The sequence below is a fragment of the Cyprinodon variegatus genome, unplaced genomic scaffold (assembly GCF_000732505.1).
Source record: "Cyprinodon variegatus isolate N-32 unplaced genomic scaffold, C_variegatus-1.0 Scaffold425, whole genome shotgun sequence".
In the NCBI taxonomy this organism is placed as follows: Eukaryota; Metazoa; Chordata; class Actinopteri; order Cyprinodontiformes; family Cyprinodontidae; genus Cyprinodon; species Cyprinodon variegatus.
In genome coordinates this window covers 590,682-614,290 of record NW_015150878.1, presented here as the reverse complement: position 1 = coordinate 614,290, position 23,609 = coordinate 590,682, and the positions used below count along the sequence as shown (strand labels likewise).

The 23,609-nt window shown below is 37.8% G+C and overlaps 2 protein-coding genes across 2 annotated transcripts in view; one reads left to right on the top strand and one right to left on the bottom strand.

Annotated features, from left to right (window-relative positions):
- Nucleotides 1–12,529, bottom strand: part of ergic1 (endoplasmic reticulum-golgi intermediate compartment 1) — a 31,945-nt gene extending 19,416 nt beyond the window's left edge. The window contains exon 1 of the mRNA XM_015388513.1: nt 12,391–12,529. Within this exon, the coding sequence (XP_015243999.1) occupies nt 12,391–12,410 (20 nt within the window). The 5' untranslated portion in view covers nt 12,411–12,529. The remainder of the gene's footprint in view (nt 1–12,390) is intronic.
- Nucleotides 12,530–20,224: 7,695 nt separating this feature from the next.
- Nucleotides 20,225–23,351, top strand: dusp1 (dual specificity phosphatase 1). Its single transcript, XM_015388514.1, has 4 exons — nt 20,225–20,855; nt 20,998–21,143; nt 21,375–21,594; nt 22,184–23,351. Exons 1-4 carry the CDS (start codon nt 20,447–20,449, stop codon nt 22,537–22,539), a joined length of 1,131 nt encoding a protein of 376 aa, XP_015244000.1. The 5' UTR covers nt 20,225–20,446; the 3' UTR covers nt 22,540–23,351.
- The last annotated feature ends 258 nt before the right edge of the window (nt 23,352–23,609 follow it).

Here is a 23,609-nt window from a genome sequence, read left to right as displayed (position 1 = left end):
AGAGCCAGGAGAACCTGACCTATAAGGACTGTTTATCATCTGTAACCATCTAATATGAGGAAAATTATTATATTAGTTCAGCAAATATGCAATAAAGCTTCTATTTTGTGAATTTTTACTCATGCGCTTTCATTTTCTGGATAGCACACCTTACTCTGGCTTTGTTCCCCTTTTGATTGGAAATTATCGGCCAGAGGTTTTAGAACAAAAACAACCAAACTATTGGTTCAAAGTTTCAGACCAGAAACTAAAAGTTCAGCTCCTGCAATCATGGCGTGTTTGCTCTGGTTGACGTGCAAACATTAGAAAGACAAAACAGAAACTGGGAGCTATGCTTTTGCACAAGAATAAAACAAACGCACCTCTAAAGAAAATAACCTCTTTTTTAAACCTTTGTGTAAAGATTAAGAACATTCTTAAGAATCAAACTGGTTTCTAATTTGTACACATGTAAAAACCTCTCTTCCCTGAAAAGAATGATACCCTGATTTTTTTATTGTCAATTAAGAACATTTTTTAATGAAATGTTAAAGAAATGTTAGTCTGTTAGCCTCAAAAACAATTCTAGTAAGGCACTCATGCTGCAGCAAATTAAAAAATCAATTTGAAAAAACAAATTATTTGTATTGTAGGCTGTGCACATTATTTTAACAATTTAAAAAAGGTGTTTTCATAACAGTTTATGACATTTAAACTGCTTTGACTGCTGCAAAGACCCGTTTTCTCTGTGTGTCATGTGACCTGCTCTGCAGGCTGTAATCAGACTGATGTCTGTTTGTAAACAGCTAAAACTAGTGGATAACTTGTAGCTCAGCAAAAGGACCTAGGCAAGTTTTGAAAAAGGGAATTAAAAAAAAAAATCCTGAAATCTGGAAAATTACTTAACTTTTTTTTTAAACTAGTGCAAGAATTATCAGCTCGTAACGGGGAAAAAAAGTAAACTAATTTGCCAATTTTGTTAAAAACAAATTACTACAAGGAAACAAACAGGAGTTTATTAAATTTGGTAGCTGTACACATTTTGGTCAAATTAAGCATTTTAAATAAAACTGCACCCTATCAAATTAATTGTGTTATAGAAACATTTTAAGGGTCTCCTGCTGCAAATTCAGTTAAAACACTTTAGAAAGGAAAACAGGATAAAAAAAACCAAAGACTAATGAAACATTACTTAGTATTGAATCGGGACAAATAACGGGGGACATCCATGGTTAACACAAAGTTAAATGAGTAATACGGTTCTACTTTCTCACAATAATTCACATCTTTACCGAGGTTTCTGGATTTTCCAGACCTCAGAATAACCTCATCTTTTCCGGTTCACTGTTGTTACTGATTACATTATGGGAAATGATGGGCTAACAGCAGTTAGCTTTTCTTTTCTCTTTTTCTTTCAGTTACTTTTCATTTTTCTCAGAGCCAGGCAGCTGTTTAGATGAGCTGTTAGATATTCATTACTGAGGTAATGTTGTAGACTTTTAAATTTGCATTACTTTGAATTTAACATTTGAATACAGCTTTGCTAATGTTGAACTTGCCAAAGTATTTACCGAAGATTAAATTAAACAGATCATAGTAGCAGATCGCATTGATATATTTTCGGTTTGTGTGTTTTACATCATTCCTAGCGATGAATCGGTTCAAGATATACCAGATTTTAGTTTAAATCTCAATTTTAAACAAAATGTCATTGAAAAAGACCCAAAATGATTCCTTATTAAAAAGATATCAGAGAAAGTTCTGGATTTTCCTAAGCTTCCAACCCTTCCTCCACATGTCGGTCCTTCACTAGTGTTTGTCTTTTAGGACTGTTCCTATTGATTATATTAGTAGCTGATTAATCTATTGATTATTTTATGAATAATCTATATTCTTTGTGTGTTGATTTTTGTCTGTTTTCTCTTCTTAGTTTTTTTGCTTTGATTATTTTTGTCTAAAACACAAAAACACAGACAAACGTGTATATTGGTGTATATATATATATATATATATATATATATATATATATATATATATATATATATTTGTGTTAAAAAATGACATTTAAAAAAAGAATATGACTAATCTAAACAGATAAATAGATTTGCATGATAGTAAAAAAAACTATTCAGACTATAAAATATTATATGTTATAAAACATATTTATAGAGTTTTGTCTAAAAATAGAAACAAATAAATTGTTTGAGCACATTGCATACTTTATAGGTGTACGATTACATTACATAACGTTTCGATTTAATCACCAGATTAGTTGACGGTTATTCCAATGATCGACTTGGATTGGAACGATTGAAATGATTAATCTGATTAATTGCTTCAGCCCTATTTTCTTGTCCACAGATTAAAGAAGTGGTGGAAGTCACTCTTGAGTCATGCTGTTCTACAACTAGAAAAGCTAAAGACAATTAACAAATGTTTTATATTTTTTATTATTAATTTTTTAAGTTTGTTACATTTTGGGCAACCCTGGTGTTTTTACTTGGTTATCGTAGCGTAACCAACTCCTACAGTCGCATGCTTGAACCTTTATTTCATTAAAATGATCAAACCACATTGGATTTGAGAAATTTCTTTAAAAAAAAATGACTGCAAGTGAGGGTAGGATAATAGTCTGACCCTGAGGACTGGCAGCGTCGCAACAAACCAAACAAACAGATCAAAAGTGCTGAGCTGCTGCTGTAAATGTGAAGGCCGTCTTCTTTTTCAGTAACTGCATCTGCATGCAGACATGGGTATCTTTAGCAGGCAGCTTCCCACAGCTAAATTAAAACCTGAGCAGGGAAACCAAATCTCACTTATCCGGTCACTCGATAGCCGAGTCCTAACACTCCATGCTGGCTGGAAATAGCCTCAAAAAGATGCATGGTAGACGCTCGGCATAGATTTATAAACAAGATACATTTAAAAGGTAACAGCTGGTTATGTGGGCTAATATAATGTTATAGCATTACAGAGTCTGAGTGATTTTAGCATGTAGAGAGTATCTGAAATCTAAAATTAGACTGAAATGATGCTTTCTACGTCATGAAATTAAATAATGCAAATAGATTATTTACTGTAAGACCTAAAGAATAGGAAATAAAACAGACAATGAATTACTCATCATTCTACGTCAACAGTTCTGGAGGTACAGCAGCTTTAAAATGCTATATGAAAGATATGCAAACATGAAACATAATTTTATCACAATGCAGCATTTTGAAATAGATGTGTGTTTTTTTTTTTATTTAAATACTGCCAACATGTTAAACTGTGAAAGGGGGAACTAAGCTGACGTAAAACGAGCAAACGTTGAGTTTAAAAACAGCAGCAGTGAAGGCCAGGAAGCTGCACGTGTTTCACAAGAACAGATATGAGATATGGTTTGGAAAGCATGTTGATATATCTGCTGAATAAAGGACAAATTTAGACTGAAGACCAAAAGGCAAGCATGAGCACATTAGTAACTGATAACCTTAACCATTAGTTAACACTAAACATCTTTAAATACAGGTGCTGAGGTGTTTTAGATATACAGTTTAAAGCGGTATTCAGTCGTCTCTGTTCAGTTCTGGATCTTAATACGGATGTTTGAACCAGGAATATGTTGGTTACCTGTATCAGTGTTCAGCAAGGTTTAAACCAGTAACAGTTCTGCTTAGACAACAAATTTCCACAACACAGTTTCAATAGTTTGAAGCCCTTTTTAATAAGATGCCAGAGAGCAGGTTGGAGCGACTCCAGCATTCGCCTTTTGTTCGAGGCATGCAATAACACAGGCTTTCCCCTCCCCATCCTACTGTTTACACTACTATCAAGTCAGCAACACCCCCACAAAAAACAAAGAAAAGTATCAAAAGCGTAACCATATTTTGCTTTATATCATACCTGAAATGGAAAAATTTGCTTTTCTAAAGCAATTAAATAATATTAAATGTTTTTTCTTTCTGATTTATGATAATACTCGAGGTTGTCAAACTGTAAGAAATTCTCAATGACCCATGCTGGTCCTTTGGGTGTGTTTTATTTAGCTGACTAGCCTTCAGTGGAAATGCATCAAGCCCCAAGGTAACATGGATCCACATTAAAGTTTGACTAGATCAGCATCAGATAAAAGCCAATGAACCGAACAGAGAACATATAGGGCTGCAACTAGCAATTATTTTACAAATTGATTAATATTATTGTTATATATATAATATTATTGTTTTTGTCAACTAATTGATTAAATATCGGGTTCTTTAAACATAACTTTTTACAAAACTAAACTAGGTGAAACTAAAACTTTTACACTTGAGTTCTGGATAGAGCATATTGACAAACAAAAAAAATGTCATCTCAAGGCACTTTACAGTTCAACCAGATCATCCAGTCAAATTGATTCAAAGTTTTCTATCTAAGGAAAACCAGTTGATTGCATCGACTCATTGACTCAAATGCAATCCCTCACACTAAGCATGCTTGTAGCGACAGTGGAGAGGAAAAACTCCCTTTTAACAGGAAGAAACCTCCAGCAGAACCAGGCTCAGTGTGAGCGGCCATCTGCTGAGGCCGACTGGGGTTCAAGGAGACAGAAGCAGAGACACAAAAAGCAGCTATTAAAGGCGGCCCCGTACAGGAAACGCACAGCCAGGCAGACGAGCTCTGAGCCAGCTCCCATGTCAGAGGATGAAGAGAGCACATCCAGCCAGTCACAGTAAGAGAAACAGGACTACACTGGAAAACAGGCTGATCTCCAACATCTATAAACAAAGGTGTTGATGGCAGCAGCACAGCTGATATTTCTCTCCAGGATGGAGTCAGAGCCAAACAGGGACAGTAGAGGCAAAGTGAGAGTATAATGTTAGAGATTGAACTAACAGATCCTGCAGAGTGGAAGAATAGAGATAGAATGAAGCAGAAATGGGGGTCTCTATGTCCTCCAGCAGTCTAAGCCTATAGCAGCATAACTATAGAGATAGCTCAGGATAACCTGATCCGCTCTAACTATAAGCTTTATCAAAAAGGAAAGAAAGACTGGGATTCAAGGAGACAGAAGCAGAGACACAAAAAGCAGCTATTAAAGGCGGCCCCGTACAGGAAACACACAGCCAGGCAGACGAGCTCCGAGCCAACTCCCATGCCAGAGGATGAAGAGAGCACATCCAGCCTGTCACGGTCAGAGAAACAGGACCACAAAAGCAAAATGTTTTAAAAAAAATTTGTACAATTTTGGTATAACTGCTGTTCAAGGTTTGGTCGCTCTGAGACGCGTAGAGTCTCTACATTCCAGTTAACGACAAATAGATAATTAAATTAGTTTACAATTATTTCAATAATCGATTAATCAAGATGAATTATTTTAGCCCTAGCAGGGATTAAGCTTGTCTATAACTTTGTCTGATTGTTTTTTGTTCCACATATACCTTGTGAGGGAGTTTTTTGCCTCGTGCTTAGAGCATTGCATGTGCTCTGAGGTTTCAAGTACCCAGTTTGATCCCCACAGCCTCCCATCTGGGTTCCTGAGCAAAGACCCTTAACCCCAAATTGCTCCCTGGGCACCACACAATGGCAGCCCACTGCACCCCAAGAGGATGGGTCAAAATGCAGAGAGTGAACATCAAAAGTAGTAAGTTGTTAAATCAAGTAAAAATAAGACATTTCCTGTCACCTAGCGCTCCTGTACAGTCTGTAAAATAAAGTGACGCATAAACCTTTATCTACAGTAAAAACGATTTATCTCACAGTTCTTATTAAACCTGAGAAGAAAAAAAAAGGTAAATTCACATTTACAGCAAGCATCAGCTCTACCGTCAGTATTTTTAAACCATTATTTATATATATATTTTTACATAAAAGCAGCAGTGACTTATCCTCTATTGGTTCACATGTGGGTGAAATCTATGGGTAGAGTTCTACCTTTATATTAACCTCTGGTTGACGTTAGTGATTTCCTGGACCAAGGTTTCCTACGTGACACATCACAGGCGAATCTTCTGTGAAGAGACTTATGTTTTGTGGATGGTAAGGACACCGTGTACCACCATGACTCGGTTAAAGTGAGGAAACAAAAGCACGAGCCCGCTTTTCAAGGAAAAGGTCTTACTGAAAAAATCTCATCTTAGGGATGAGTCACTGTTAGTCACTAGTTCAGCCTCTCCTTAAATAACAGAAACTGAAGGTAGCCCCATACTGTGATGTTGAACTTCTATCTGCAGTGTGTGGACTTATACTCATATACTGGAGGTGTGCGTCAAGGATGAGACAGCTGTTGGGCCATCAAGATAAGACGATTCTTTAACCGTGAAAAGGACACACAAAAAAAAAACTGTTGACTTTCTAACTGAAGCTACAGGCAATGATCTAATCATCACTTTGACAAACACACAACACCATCATCAGCTGAGCTCAAGCTAAACACCCCATCTGTCAACAGATGACACAAGTTAAAGGGTCATTAAACTTTAAAGGAAAAGTCCTCAGCTCGTCAACATGTTGAGCTCATCCGTCATTTGGGATTAGGTTACATTAGGTATAGAAATACCAGTTTGACATTACAAAAAAAAGTGCAATACTATTTCTATATTGTTTTATTTAGGGTTATCCCAATTGTGGCTTCAATTAACGAACATTTTGCAAATCAACTAATCTGTCGATTATTTTCTCGCTTTATCGATAAATAATCGGATAGCCAAAGGTTCCTTTAAGAAGAATTTTTACAAAATTCAACTAGACTAAACTAAATTAAACTAAGCTAAATTAAACTAAAACTTTTTCTAGCAGTGGTGTTCTTGATAGAGTGTATTAACAAAGAGGGAATAAAATGTAATCCTAAATGCAAAATGTTTATATATATATTTTTTTTACATATTTTGTATAATTATTGCTCCAATTGGGTTTCTTATGCAGCTAAAGGCATGTTTTTGTGTCTCTACACGCTAGGTAACGATTAATCAATTACTAACTTAGTTGACAATTATTTAGATAATCGATTAATCAGATTAACTGTTTCATCCCTAGTCCCGGAACAACTTTTTAACTCTTGATACGATACCAATATTGCCTGTGAGAATTGGCCAATACCTATATTGACCTGATACAACATTAGCACGAACCACAGCAGCCTTTATTACATATTTTATACTGTAGTGTGTTAGAAAAAGCTTCATCCATTAATATTATTAGGAAAAAAAACAAGGGTCAAAGGTCAACAACATTGAAAACAACTGGCCCTTTTAAAATTAACCAATAAGTTACAGAAACTTTAAACAAATGTAGAGCGTTTCTATCAGCAGGATAATATCAGATTTGAAGTAAAGTGCTGCTGGCGTGTCTTCCAACTCCTGTTCTTTCTCACTCGCCATACCCACACAATTCTCCACAACAACTGATTTTTTTCTGCTACACCTGGCTACGCTGCTTCGCTTCTTCTTCTTGTTTACTACTGGTGGTTGGCTTTGGTCGAAGTACCGCCACCTTCTGCTCTGGAGTGTACACGCTTCGCCTATGAGAAAAAGGAGCAGCGCATGAACCGAACGCAACACACGCGAATCGAACTGAGACAGTCGAACCGAACGGTTCGGACGGTTTTCATATACCGTTCCATCCCTAATATATATATATATATATATATATATATATATATATATATATATATATATAGCTGACATTATTTATCTGCTTAAATAAACACCCCTGTGCTCTACTGTTACTACTATCACAAGCCCAAACAGGTTCCCTATGGCTGATCCCTACCAATCCCCCACACAGCAACAAGGGGAAAATACTTATTACTTAATAACAGATCAGTTTTACTTATGTTCCAGTTTAGACAATGTTCTATTTATGTATAAGTTGAGATAATTAACCAGATAATACATGATTTTGTGTTTAAACTGACTCAGATTTGTCTAAAAGGCCAATGATAATGTTATGATTAAGCCAAAATGTTCCAACACATATCTCCTTATTCACTAAGATCTGTATCAGGTGTCACTGGGTTGGAAAAAAAAGTAAAAAGATAATAATAATAACTTGAAAAGATAAAATCTGAGAAAACAGCAAAGTTAATCCCAAAACATTTTTTGGATTTAGAACTTTTTCAGAATTTGATTTATGACATGCATTTTTTTTTTATTTACAATTACAAATTGCTCTTTTTTCCAGCATAATAGAAAAAAAATCATTCCTTACAAGTGGTTAAAAGATTACTGGCAGGCCTCTAAAATACTGCATTGAAACAGTCGATATGGCACACAGTGACACTGCATTGAAAGGTGTGACATGATATAATTAGCAGCTCTGCTAAGAAGCTGGACCACATTGCTTTTGCCAACAACCCATAATAGACTGCAAAGCCCTACTGCCTTGAGTAAAAGCACAAAACCTGGGGTTAGAAATAAAGGATAAAGACTGAAATATACACCACAATATTGTATTGAAGTGCACTGATGCATTTTGCATACCCGTCAGCTTGTAGAGAAAAAAATGTAAATTAATAAATTCAAATAGTCACTTCTTTATTCGCAGTAAAGGTTAAAGTTGACCAAGTCTAAGATGCATGTGACGATGTGTTTCTTAGAAAAACATGGATTTTTCCATCTATCACTGATCAAAGACTGTTGCCCTTCTCTAATGCTCACCTTTGCTTGGTAAAACTGACCAAACAGAGACCAGATGGCGACGAATCAGCCCACGTTACGGAGCATGCCAGCATCAGATTATCAGCCCCCAGGAGAATAGGACTGTTGTTAAGAGCTTGTTGAACGTGCCTCTCTGATGCTACACACCAATTCAGCTCTCCTGATATCCCTTAATTACCCTCGACATAAAAGTCTCAATCGCGATAAAAATATTTGTACGGTTTGATGATGTTTCTAAGGTCCTGACACTTTCTACTTTTCAACAATCCGCTAACAAGTTTAGGCATATAATTAAAACTTGAGAACAGCTGCTTCCTGGCATCTTCGTATTCGTTTTTTGTAAATACTGCTCATCCTAATTTACATTTTCTAAGGGATGCTTATTTTAAAACATATTAGTCATGCTCTATTACCCTGAATAGTTTTAATGAGTAGCTTCATTCTGAAACCTTTATAACATTGTGGCATACTAAAGCTGCACCAAAACTTTGGTCAAATAAAGAGATATCAGTCAGTTTTAGTCCTTCTCTTCCTTAAATGATTAAAGTATTACTACAGGAGAATCATTTCCAGGGTTTTGCTTTGAAAACCACACAGAAACACAATGAATGCTAGTGTCTACACGATAAGGTGGAAGTGTAGTTGTCTTTCTCTGGGATTCAAGCGATAAATCAGAAACAAATTTAGAATGAGTCAGCTGTATGTTAAATCGTACCTCTGCTGTGGTTAAACAAAACATAATGCGGGTTTCTCGGAAGCTACCCTTCTGCATGAAGTAATATACAGTAATGAAGCATGTTACACACTCTCACGGTGATGACTATCAGTTAGTGTGCAGAACGCAACACCTCGAAACAGATCAAGTTATTTCCAGTTGTCCAGCTCTCGGTCTGCCGCTGCAACTAAGACTCAACGGACCGTGACCAACCCATTTCATCCTCACATCGCCCTGACACTGCAACCTGACATCATCATTACTTCCCAATGAAACTGGGAAGTAAAAAAAAAAAAAAAAGGGGAGAAAAACGCCATGAATTATAAAAACAGTGTGACTAATAACAGCAAACGCTGATGTAGACTTTTTGATTTAAAGATTGTTTCTTGATCCAGTGGTTGAACAGCAATTATAAATAAAATTAGTTAGGAAGATAAGCTGTTTTGTTTCATTAGATTTTTTTGTTTGTTTTTGAAAGCTGAGTGCCAGCGGATAAAGTATACCATGCATTAAAAAAAATTAAAAGCCCAAATAAAGAATTTTGCTCAACAACATTTAAGGTCATACCAGTCAAAGCCTAAGATCTACAGGAGAACCTACGATTACTTTCATCAAAAGGTAATCCTTGGAAAGGTTAATAAGATCTGTGCCAGTTAAGAAGCTTACTTGCCCACTGACAACCGGACCAGATGGCCAGACAAACCAAATATCTCCTTATGGGTTAGGACTAAAAGCAGAATAACATGCACAACTGTCTTTTTTATAAACTACCAATGGATGCAGTAGGCGTTTCTTCTATAGGTCTGCATCAAAATCACAATACATTTTCTGTGTAACATTACAGATACTTATTTGGTTAAAAAAAGTTTACATGTAGGTTAACTTTTCTATCATTATGTTATTGTGGCGGAGTGGTGGTCTAGTGGTTAGGGTATAGAGCTTGGAATCCTGAAGTTGTGAGTTTGAAACTACTCCCACTAGGGATGGGAATCGAAAACCAGTTCCTGTTAAGAACCGGTTCCGTATTTTCCGATTCCATGGCATCGTTTGGCAGCTCACTGAACGATTCTTTTTTCGATTCCCGCAGCACCAGAGCCTAGAGCGCCGGCTCTGGGGAGCACGACTTACGTCACGTTTTTTACGTAAGTTACGCAAGTTGGAAGAACTATTCGAGGAGGAAGACAACGAGCTGCGGTCACTTTGTGAATCAAAGCCCCGTCTTTCCTTAGCCCAGAGGGTAGATCAGGAAATCCAGCTCTGTAAAAGCTTGCCCTCCATCCCCTGCAGGGATAGCGCCACACTGTGGTGGTGGAACAAGCAAGATACGCTGCCCTTGCTATCTGGACTGGCTGAAAACTACCTCTGTGTGCAGGCTTTCTCCATCCCATCTGAGAGGGTGTTCTCCACGGCTGGAGACACCATAAGCCCTGAAAGATCCTGTATCCTTCCAGAAAAAGAAGATATGCTCATCTTTCTGCAAAAGAACAGTTAATTTTCCCTACTACTGTTTTATAATTAGTATTTTTTGTTATTTAAAATAGGTTATTATCCCATCATTTGTTATTAGACATTGTTGGTTATTAAGTTTGTTCTTGTATATTTATTTTTCATTTAAACATAGATGTTACTCCAGTTTCACATTTCCTGTGGACATCTTGATCTTGTTGAGTTTGTAAGATTGTGCAATAGTTAAGTAAACAAAGTTGATTCTGATAATCAAACTGTTTGTTCTCCTTTTTCCCCCAAATTGGAATCTAAAAAAGAATCGATAAAGAATCGAATCGTTTCATAGAATCGAAAAGGGAATCGGAATCGTGAATATCTTTTCAATTCCCAACCCTAACTCCCACAGACTGGGTTCCTGAGCAAAGGCCCCTAACCCTGCACTCCTCCCCAGGCGCACCACGATGGCAGCCCACTGCTCCCCAAGGGAATGGTTTAAATTCAGAGAGTGAATTTCTTTGCGCTGTACTTGTGACACTAAAAAAGCTTCTGCTTCTGTCTCCTTGAACCCCAGTTGGCCTCGGCAGATGGCCGCTCACACTGAGCCTGGTTCCGCTGGAGGTTTCTTCCTGTTAAAAGGAAGTTTTTCCTCTCCACTGTCACTACAAGCATGCTTAGTGTGAGGGATTGCATTCAAGTCAATGCAATCAACTGGTTTTCTTTAGATAGAAAACTTTGAATCAGTTTGACTGTATGATCTGGTGAACTGTAAAGTGCCTTGAGATGACGTGTTGTGAATTGGCGCTAAAGAAATAAACTGAAATAAACTGAAAAGCTGTGAAAAGAGAAACTGTATATGAAATATTTGCTTTTCTTTTTGAAATAAAATAAATATGATCATATTTTATGTTTCATTTCATTGCTCTGTACTTGTGACAATGTAATGACAATTAACACTGGAATAATAAAATATAGTTTATAGTAATAGGAAAATTGTGAATCACTGTCAGTCAGTTAAATAAAAAGAAAATGGGGCACGTTATAAACATTTTCTTTTGTTGTTTAATGATTCCTATTATCATTTGAGGGTGAAGGGATATACATTTTGTGGTTTTGGACTTTTATTTTTATTTTTTCTATGACCATATTCTAAGTTTGTGAAGGGTGGGGAAAAAGCAGATGTCTTCCACAGAAACTGGGTGTGACTATGATTAGTTGTTTCCAAAGTATAACCAGATCAGCAAAATTAATGGGTTATTTTATTTTCTCTTCGGTGTTGTGAAGCAAAGCACTATAGAAATATGGCATCACTCTGTTTTAAAGATGTTTACAATTCAAACCGGTTTCATGCCTTCTAGATGGAGGAGGAAATCTGCGCATGCGCAAACCCGAGAAAAACTCTAGCAGCATACCAGAGCATCACTTCTTAGAGTAGAAAACATACTACAGGGTCATAATTCTTTAGGTCGTGTCTCACACATGAATAAAAAAGGTTTTGTTTCTTGTAACGACGCCTTTTCTGTTTGATGAATTAACTGCATTCAACAGTCAATTCATTACCCAGCACCCTTATTACAAACACCAACAGTGCCTTTAAATCTAAACCCACGCGAGCAGAAGCCCCCTACTCACCTCCTAACATCGAAAGGCATGATGTTTGGGCGTTTGGCGGTGAAATTAGCGGACAAATACAAACAAAAGGCGATTTTTTTCAAGCTTTCTTCAGCGCTACCGGCTGTTCATCTGAACCGGTGTGACGTCACCTCAGCTTAGGACGCTTTGCAAAAGCTGATTGGCTGAAATCTTCTTCCGGTTTGCTCTGATTCTGTTTCCTGCCTGGGTGCGTCATTGTGATAGTTGCCATGGCTGCTTTGATACTATCAAAGAAACGATGATAAAGTTGACATAGGTCTATATTAAAAACCGGCTTTTTGCTCTTTCTATTGCTGTCAGCTTTAGGATTGATATATTAAAATTTAAAATCCTTAAAAGTCATCCAAATATATAATTTACAAATTAAACATTGTTCACTGCATGAGCTTTGTTGGGGGTTTGTTAATTAGATTTTAATCCCTTGTTATGTAAGCTTGCATGCATGTGCATCACCAGAAGCATATAATTGAACTTTATATGAATGTAAAAATCATTACATCACACTGTCTAATAAACAAATTCATTCAAAAATTATCTGAGAAAAGACAAGGTCACAATTTTATGTCTTCACCAGCGTAAATCATCAAATACTTTGCATAAGGCAACAATATTATCTGTTGGAATGTCAGTTATCAAATGATTGAATATATGTCATTGGTAATTAGGCTTTTATTTAACAATTAAAAATAAAAGATAACAAAAAGAGTGAGAGCATCTTTTTATTTAACCATTTTAAAAACAGCACAGCTCAGAAATGCTTCATGATTTCGCATAGATTACAAAACCCAACTAGATTTTTCGTAGTTTGATGTCTTGTATTATTTAAAACTGGTTTAAAGAATTCAAGAAATGTAAGAAAAACCGTGGAACCTTTATATAAAAAGTGATTAAAACATTAAACACGACATAAAATCATATTGCCAGAATATCACCGTACACAAACTACCTAACTATGGAGAAAACAGTATTAACAGTATAAGGGAATTACAAATACTTGAATGCAAAATTAAATATATGTATAATTTAAAAAAAAATACTTAATCCAATTACGGTAACTACACCTTATAAAATAAACCTTTACATTTTATATAACCTTGAAACAGTTATCATACAGGGTTTTTTTAATATAAGAACTGAATTCTTCTGATCCTCTTTGTCATTGTGATTTATTTATCATTCACAGTTGTCATTTCCTGCTTTTCCAGGTATGGATTGTGGGGGTAGCAGGGTCTGCAGATACTCCCAGACTCCTCCTTCATCTCCTGTTGGCCTGAGGCCTTCTCATGCCAACTCAGAGACATAATAGTCCTTCCAGCTTGCCCTGGGCCATCCCCTGGGCCTCCTCCTGGACATGCCTGGGACACCTTTGGAGGAAAATGTCAGAGCCACTTGAGCTGAATCCTATTTCTTTTTTTTTAGGGGTAGCAGCTCTAATCTGAGCCTCTCCCCAAGGGAGAGCACAGTGACCCTGTGGAGAAAGCTCATTCCAGCTGCTTGTATCTGAGACCTTGTTCTTTTCGTCATGATCCTGATTTCATGACCTTAGCATCTTTAATATAATAATTTGGGAATTACTTGGCTTGTTGGCCTAAAATGTGCTGCCCAGTGTGGTAAAGCTGGTTGTCTCAGTTCCTCTTCTATCAAATAGTTGTTTCGGGTCTAAGGAGAAGTTCTCTTGTGGCTGCACTTAATGTTTTTTCTCATAGTATCCATGGCATTCCACAAAAATTTGTGCCATCTTATTTGTTATTTCTTTGGTTTCAGTAAATTTTCATCATTAGTCCAGCTAACCAGCAAATTGATTCAAAGCCAATAAAAGCATGTAGAAACTTGAGAAAGCCTCAAAAAACAGCTCATTTAATGACAGCAATCCTAGTTTCTTAATAGTGATTGCCAAATTTCAGAAAAGTGCTCGGATGCTGCTGCAATATCTGCAAAATATAGCCAACCAAAATATGAATCATCCTTCTGAAATTATTAGGCGAGAGGAGAGATTTTAAGAAATGCTCTAAAATCGCACACAAAGAAGGACCCTAAACCCAGTCCAAAACTGCCCCTCCAAGCTACCATAAGTCACAAATCCGATTACTATTCTCTTTATATGTCAGCCATGTTTAAACCTGACACAGGCCTCATACAAACACCATTATGAGCAGTTCGACCTCATTTCTAAACTTTAGGTGATTGTCAGCTCTGTGATTGGATGCCCTCTGGACTCAGTGCAGGACGTGGGAAACAAAAGGATCCTAACATCTCCGTTGGATAATGTCTCCCACCCCATGCATGAAGCTGTTGCAGAACTAGGGGCTTCTTCATTGACAGAATGCTGCACCCTAAATGCACCATGGAGCGTTATCACAGATCCTTCCTCCCAGCAGCTGTAAGATTTTATAATCACCACAGTTCCCAATAACCTCAATAAGTTGCTACATTCATGCTGATTTTGCAGTTTCTATCTTAGTCAGTTAACTTAACATGCTGCTGTCATTTTGTACATCTCTGATGTTGCCGCTATTTTCAAATATCCATTACCGTAAAAATGTTCATAGCTCCACATTGGTTATTTATTCTCCAGGTGCACAGTTTTGTATTGTTAAAACACTTTACAAAACAGTATTTTATTGTTTAACTTTTCACTATTATCTTATACATTTTCCTATGGTCCACATTTGTGTGACAATATTTTTCTATAATCTTTTTGCTGTTGTAAACACCACAATTTCCCCATTGTGGGACAATAAAGGGATTTTCTATTCTATTCTATTCTATTCTATTCTATTCTATTCTATTCTATTCTATTCTATTATATCATATTATATTATATTATATTATATTATANTTCTATTCTATTCTATTCTATTCTATTCTATTCTATTCTATTCTATTCTATTATATCATATTATATTATATTATATTATATTATATTGTATTATATTATATTATATTATATTATATTATATTATATTATATTATATTATATTACATAAAGAGGTATGGCATTCAAATATTTAGCATACTTCTGCAATGTTATGTCTTAAAATAATTACTGCATATCTATTATATCGCTCACATACCATTTCTACATAACAAATGCAACTTCGACCCACAGATGTAAACCGATGTATTACAAACGATACCTATTCTCACACTAAGCTATGCTTCCTACAGTAGTAAACGTTTACTCATCTTATATAAATGTTATATTAGTGTTTAAACCCTTGGTGACCCTTGCTTTGGAACCAACAGCTCAAAACATGTCAGCATGGGATACCATGCAGTCACCATTAGTTACTTGTTAGCCAAATGTACACATCAGTAAACATCTGAAATGATCAAAATAATCAAAAACCCACATTTCTTAAGATGGAAACTCTTTCCCGTTTTGCTAATTTTGCTAATCTCCATTTTGGATACAGGTGAGTTGTCTTGACACCTTAGCCTTCTGTGGCTGTGTTCAACCCCAGCAGCTGCGTCCTTCGTCACCAATTGCGTCATAGGACGACAATGTAGCCTTTTCGGATTCAAAGGCTCCTTCGTAGGCAGCCAGCAAATGTAGCCTTCTTTTCACCTGGTTGGAAGGTACGAGTCCAGTGTATGCTTAGTAGCCTAGGATATCCCATCATTCATTGGGAGTCCAAGCAAACTGGCTGCTCCGTGCTCAGAGGAAAAGGGGAAATGGTGAACAACAGTAAGGAATATTGTAAGTACAGTTTAATATAAAACTCCTTTGTGAATAATTTAATCTTAAATTAATGAGAATAGCTGATTTAAATGGTTAGTGAATAAGATATGTTGAGGGTAATGTTTGTTTTTTTGAGAGGTTTTATCTGTCGGTGTAAAAACGAGTATAGCCCGACATTTAAGCACTATAAAACTATAAATCTCTGACCACGGTATTGCTGCTCATAATCTTTAAAAAATGTGATTAGCGGGCATGCTTTGGTGGCGCGGTGGTTAGTGCACACGACCCATGTATGAAGGCCTTAGTCCTTGACGTGGGCGACTTGGGTTCGAATCGGGCCTGTTGTCCTTTCCTACATGTCACTCCCCTACTCTCATACCACCTTTCCTGTCAGCCTACTGTTCATAAAAAAATGAGCCACTAGCTCTGTAAAAACTCAAGAGAAAGAAAAAAATTGAATTAGCACACAGAGCAGTAGTGAGAAGGTTGGCATCCATTCTTTGCCTGCTTTGTGAGTCAACTGTCATGGTTGCTAGGGGACAGAGCTTACAATGAGTGAGGGGTGATGACAGCTGGGGAAGGCTCTGCCTTTCAATTCTACAGCCAAACTCTTCCGGCCTACTTATTTTCATGGTCTTTGAAGAACCCAGTCTAGGTAGGCCGGGTCCTTTGGGGCCGCAGGATCTGAACACACCCTGTGAGTTGATTCATTTGTCCCAAAGCACAGTGGGTAACAGGGTCACATGTCCCTGAAAAGTGTCATATGGAAAGGTAATATTAGAGGGGGGTTTGCAGAATTGGAGAGGGGATTTCAACAGCAGAGAAAAACTGCACCCACCTACACCAATGATCATTGGTTCATATCAACTTGAACGTTGGTCCTCCAAGTCCAAATTTAAAATTGGTTTATGGATCAACATAAAGAAGATAAGGCTAATAAGTTTTAAGACTAGGTCAGTTACTGCAATTTAGTGGTTTAAAGATGTGACAAGAGCTGATGACCCACAAAATCCAGCTATTTCTGCAGGTTAAGATTTGCATGTGATTACAACGTAAATATTATGAATCACAAGATTTGCTTTTTGCAATTATGGGTATCACTGGTAAAAAAAAAAAATGATAGACAGTGACAAACAGATGATAGATAAATAACTAAATATCCTTAACCTGGCTGCAAGCAATGTTTGTGCCTTTGGCCAGCCCTTTTATGTACTACTAGAACTACGTAGCTAGTATTAAAGATCGTATCAAATACAATGTACATTTTATTATTTTTTATTTTTTTTTTGGTTTGGTGATGAATATTGAGTTTAGGAATTTATAAGCTATGGTTTAAAAAAAATTTATATCTCAGAACAAAAAATCCACAAACTTATTAGATACTATGATTTTCGCCACAACCAGAAAACAAAACATCTATCTGTCCCAAATTTACAAGTCCGTCATTCAAATATAACATACAGTACATGCCCTGTGTTTTCCCAACGATGGCTCAACTGTTGCCCTAGTGACAATGACAGTAAACGGACAGGGGATGTTAGCAAGTTACAGCTTGGCCTGACCACAGGAAATGCATTTCCGTCACCCGCATTTTCACTTCCCTTTCTGATCTTGTGTTGGTTACATGCTGAAGTAGAGGGAATCAAAAGTCAACACGTTTTGTTTTCAGAGCTCAGTTTCAGTATTTATACACATACCTGACACCTAAACAATGATTTGAATATTAATATTTGCAATTACAAAAAAATACAAGTTCTAGATTGAATCAATGGTTCAAGAGATGTGTTTGGTCCAGGAAACGTGTAGTAGAAAAATACTAAATTATGTTTTGTTTGACACTAAAAAGCCCCAGTAGTGACTTGTGTGAAGTCCTGATGTTCAGATCCACTGCAGGTCACTCATTTCTCTTCTAACCGTAACTGTTTCTGATTCTGGGGGGAAAACGCGTTGGCTGTAAGAACAAAATGTTTGGGTACAGACTGTTTTCAGGAGGTTCTGGGCCCTCCTCCCATGTATAATGTGTAACATTCTTGCTTTGTAGCGTGTGCCTCAGAGTTGACTCATCTCACAGAAGTGTGAGGTTAAACCTGCCAGAGAGTTTTTGCACACGGCTGTGATTGGTTAACTTTCTCTTCAGTGGCCCTTGCCCCCCTCCCTGCTTCCTCAGTACCATAACAAATCCATTTTTCTTTGCTACAGATTGCACACTTTTTCAGGTTGAGGTAGAACCTGGCCTTGAAGTTGATATTTGACTGAACTACACGGGTTAAAACTTTGAGATTTAACATTATGCACTGGGTAAGAGAGTGCAAGACATTTCAGTCAGTTATTTCCTGTTGTTTAGCAAAACTTTTTTTTTCCAGACAAAGTTTTTCAACCCTCCTCCCCTTGTCAACAGGTCAATAATAAATCCTCATGCTTCCGTATTTTAAAGACAAGAGTGTTGCCTGGTCTGAGTCAGCAAACCACACCGACAAATGGAAAGGGTTTCCCAGAGCAACTGCAAACAGTTTTATCTTGTTCTTATAACATATCTATTCTCCTATCTGGGGAAAGACTGAAACATTTATATGTGCAACGAAACAAAACTAAGAGGTCAAGAGATCTCCATCTGCTGTTGTCTTTCTGGTACACCAGTATTTTGTTTCTCTTCGCCTGGAAATTTACTGGACTTCAGATTTCTATACCGTGATTAACTTTTATGGTTAGCCTTCACTCTTGCCACATTGAACACTATGTACCACAGACTAATAAAAACAAAGAATAAACTTTTATGGCACCCATGCCAGATATTTACTTATTATCTTGTTATTTGTCAACTCTACTGAAGAGGCAAAATAGGAATCTAATTAAATACTAAACATCATGGAAATTTTGGAGAATTCTTTATTTACCCAAAGGTCATTCATTTCAGTAAAAACCTAAAACAAAGTGTCATAAGTCTATCTGTGAAGATTCCGTAAACAAATGATTATTAGATTATAATAACATACTTAAGCAAACTCTGTTTATTGTTTTGATTACAGTATGATAAAAGGTAATATAAAATGTTAAAGACAGAGAGGATATCCAGAGACCTAGAAAAACAATTGATCTTGTTGTTCAGATGATTTTAATCAATCATTAATCTAGAAAAAGCAAATGACATCATAGAGTTAATGTTTGTGGTATTGTGATAAGATGCTACAAACACATGGAAACTTGCATCAAAAATAAAAGTAAATAAATATTTCCAAAGTAAAAAAATGTTTTAAATATGCAGAAAACAAGCAGTGGTTTTGAAAAAAAAAAGTCATTGACTACAATCAGATTGCAGAAATGAGTAGAACTTAGCATGATTTTGGAAATCTCCCTGCAAAAATTTCATTGCAAAGAAAAATAAATTAAAACAGACACACAATTGCAATACAAATATGAATTTAATCCCACTTAATTGCATGTTGAGAAAAAAAATCCTTTGGCATAATTATAGCATCACAGCACATAGATAAATCATACAAAAGTCAAGATAATAATAAAAAAAATGTCTAAACATTTTCAGGATTCTTTGCAGAGCATTGGCTTCATGTGTTTAAAAAAATGACAGCATGTGCAGCATAATATCTAAATGCAACTTTAATGCCTTGTTTGTTTTTCCATTTGTTTTCAACAAGTCAGTTGTATGGAAGAGGATTTTGCACACTGGAAAAAAAAGAAAGTTGACTGATTTTTTTATTTTAATTATTATTTTTCAGTCAGAATTCTGACTTTTTTCTCATAATTCGGATTTTAATCTCAGAATTCCGACTGAAATTACATTTAAAAATCTGTTATATTTTTTTTTCAGTGGCCCTAATTCTCTTCCGTACAATTGTTCTTGAAAAGATAAACCAAAAACAAACAAACAAACAAATGAGAGGAGGAGAGAGAGAGAGGCACAGCCTCCGCGTGCTCGCGTACGTGCAGAACGTTCATGCAGAACCGTCCCGCATGTGCGCGAGCCCTCTTTCTGTTGCTCTCCATGGTGATGACGTATCTGTGGTTGGCGGGACGCCAATAGAGGCGGACCTCTGACGTCTGTGTCCTCTCATTCACAGACTCACTCGGCAGTTGATATATAAAGAGGTTCCTTACGGCTCACAGGCAGAAGTTAGAACATATTTAAGATTTTTATTCTTTATTTTTTTTTAAAAAGGAACTAAACTACCCGGAACTCTACAAGAAAGAAAAGAACCAGCCTCAAAACTTTTTTATTTTCTTTAAGGTTTGGTTCTTTCTAAAGAACCTACCCGGAACAAAGAACTCTTTTCGAAGACCGTTTATTTATATTTTTTAAGAAACGTTTGTGTTTTATTAGTGCCGCGTTGAACCTATATGTTGTTGGATCTAACGTTGCTGGCTCGCGGTTCTACTATGGTCATAATGGAGGTTCCCACCATCGACTGCGCGTCCCTCCGGGCTCTGCTGGAGCTCAACGTCCCGGGCTGCCTGGTGCTGGACTGCCGCTCCTTCCTCTCCTTCAACGCCTCTCACATCCCCGGCTCGACCAACGTGCGTTTTAGCACCATAGTCCGGCGCAGAGCCAGAGGCGGGCTGGGACTGGAGCACATTGTCCCTAACGAGGACACCAGGAACCGGCTCCTGTCCGGGGAGTACCAGTCCGTGGTGCTGCTGGACGAGCGGAGCGCGGAGCTGAGCCAGGCCAAGAAGGACGGGACGCTGCTGCTGGCCGTCAGCGCGCTGCGCCGCAGCCCCTGTGGGGTCCGCATGTTTATCCTCCAAGGTGAGAAACAGTTTAAGCGCAGCTGTCACCTGGTGTGAAGAAGTAGCACGCAGGAACATTTGTCGCTCATAAATAAAATGTCAGCCTTTTGTGTTTCTCTGCAATTTTTCATTATGTATTTTTATTTATTTTTATTTTTTAGGTGGCTTTGACAGTTTTTCCTCTGAGTACCCAGAGATGTGCACCAAAGCCTCCCCCCCACAAGGCCTGAGTTTGTCCCTGAGCGCCAGAAACCCAGAGAGCGCAGACCCAAACTGCAGCCCATGCAACACACCTCTTTATGATCAGGTTTGTGCTTTTTCTTTTTTTTATTAATCCCCTTCTCTTCTCTCTCACTTCCTGTTGTGATGCATAGGAGAAAGTGAAAAAATTGTATTTGTTTTACTTGATATGTACCTATCATTTCTTTTAATGTATCTATGTTTCTTGTGTATCTCAATGGGATTTTTCCCCCTGGTTAAATAAAGCTTAAATATGGAGGTCACTGATTGGTTTCCTTATATTTCCTGTTTAATCCAGGGAGGTCCTGTGGAGATCCTGCCATTCCTGTATCTTGGCAGCGCTTACCACGCTTCCAGAAAAGACATGCTGGACATGCTGGGGATCACGGCTCTGATCAACGTCTCCTCCAACTGCCCCAACCACTTCGAGGACTCCTTCCTGTACAAGAGCATCCCCGTGGAGGACAACCACAAAGCCGACATCAGCTCTTGGTTCAACGAGGCGATAGAGTTTATCGGTGAGTGGATGTTTTTGCTCGTAGGTCCCTCGATTGCTAGCAAAACAAAACACCCATCCTTTCTTCCCTCCCTTTTTTTTCTCCCTCTGACTGGCTGGATTTGAAATTTAAACAAAAAAAAAAATGTTCCCTCCAAAACCCAACCAGCTGGCTCCCTGCTCCAGCATAATGCTGGTTACATCATTGGCATCCCCTGAGGCGTGGAAAGAGGGATGTCCTTTTTTCTAATAATGAATTGCAAAGCGGCAGCCCCAAAGTTGTTATGTAGATGGGGGGCTGGCTGTTCTTGAATAGTCAACCCCCCCTTTCAGCACACTTTTTGTTCTGGTTGAACAAAGGGCAATTTCTCTTCACTCACTGTCAGCCTTCCTGCCTCTTCAATACTCCCAGTAGGGGTCTGTTCCCCTCTTTTGTCCATTCATTACCCCTCCTTTGGGAGTAACCCCCCACGCACACAGACTCACACCCAGGAAAGCTATTAACTGTGTTCCTGTTGGCTAATGAGCGCATTTAAAAAGAAACTGAAAGTGTTTCCTCTTGGTAATGATTGCAGGGATTCTGATCTTTGTCTCTTTTTTCCTCCCTCCAGATTCGGTGAGGAATAACGGGGGTCGCGTGTTCGTCCACTGCCAGGCCGGCATATCCCGCTCCGCCACCATCTGCCTTGCTTACCTCATGCGCACCAACAGAGTGAAGCTGGACGAGGCCTTCGAGTTTGTCAAGCAGCGCCGCAGCATCATCTCCCCAAACTTCAGCTTCATGGGTCAGCTCCTCCAGTTCGAGTCCCAGGTCCTGGCCTCCTCCACCTGCTCCTCGGAGGCGGGAAGCCCGGCGATCAACAAAACCGGCACCGTGTTCAACTTTCCCGTCTCGATCCCCGTGCACGCCTCATCGGGGCAGCTCGCCTTCCGCCACAGTCCCATCACGACCTCCCCAGGCTGCTGACGGAAGCGCCCCCAAAAACCAAACTGTGCTTGAACTCTGCAGGGAGCACTTTTAAATAAACTGGTTCTGATCCATTTGTCTGTTTATGGTGATGCTGGTATCACCAAACAGAACAGGTGCCGGTTCTCTGGACTCTGTGGGCCAATCCTTTATAGCTTGACCTGATCATTTCAGAGGGAGATTTGACGACTACCATCAGGCAGTATTTACGTTTCACTTCCTGAATGTGAAAGCCATCCTTAGTAGGAAGATGAAACAGAAGAGTATTTTTATTCCTTATTTCAATGAAGGCAACTGCTTGTGATAATCACAATCATTTTAAACTAAAACCAAGAGGGCTAGCAGTTATCTCAGGAATGCTTTTCTTTTTTTTTAAAGCCTCTAAAGTGTCTTCACTTATAAAGGAAGCAATGCCAACCTCTTGTCCAGAGTATGAGTAGAAATGAATGTATCCTATCCTAGAGGTAGATGTGTCATTGAAATCTTCCTGTTCAGTTGCGGAGCTGAACAGGTCGACGATTAGAGTCCAAAACTTTTGCCTTTTGTTTTGCCTTCCTGGCTATCACTGACGATCATGACGTGTTGGGGAAACCGACTTTGAAAATACCTCATGTTTTTTGTACTGTGTACTGCTGCGCTGCGACGACCCCCCCCACAAAAATACTTAAATGGGGGAAATCAGTGGGTCTGTTTGACTGTTTTCTGACATATTTATTAACTAAATTAATATATTTCTTGATAACAGCTATTTTTTACAAATGTTTGAGTTTTTTTATACATGTGAATAAATCTCGCTGAGTTAATCTCAGTTAAAGATATTTGTGTCTCTTTCATGATGTGTGATATATATTTTTTTCTCAAATTTATTCAAAACAAATGCTTCGTCCATAAACCCTCTAGCTGAAGATGCAAACCCCTCCCCTTGTCTTTTAGAACATTAAGCATTAAATACAAAAAACAAAGTAATTCAAACCTCTTCATTACATTTTTAACAAAATCAGGTGGGATTATTTGGCTTACAGTTTTAAAGAAAGGCTAAGAATATGTCCACTTTGTCAAACGTTTATCCA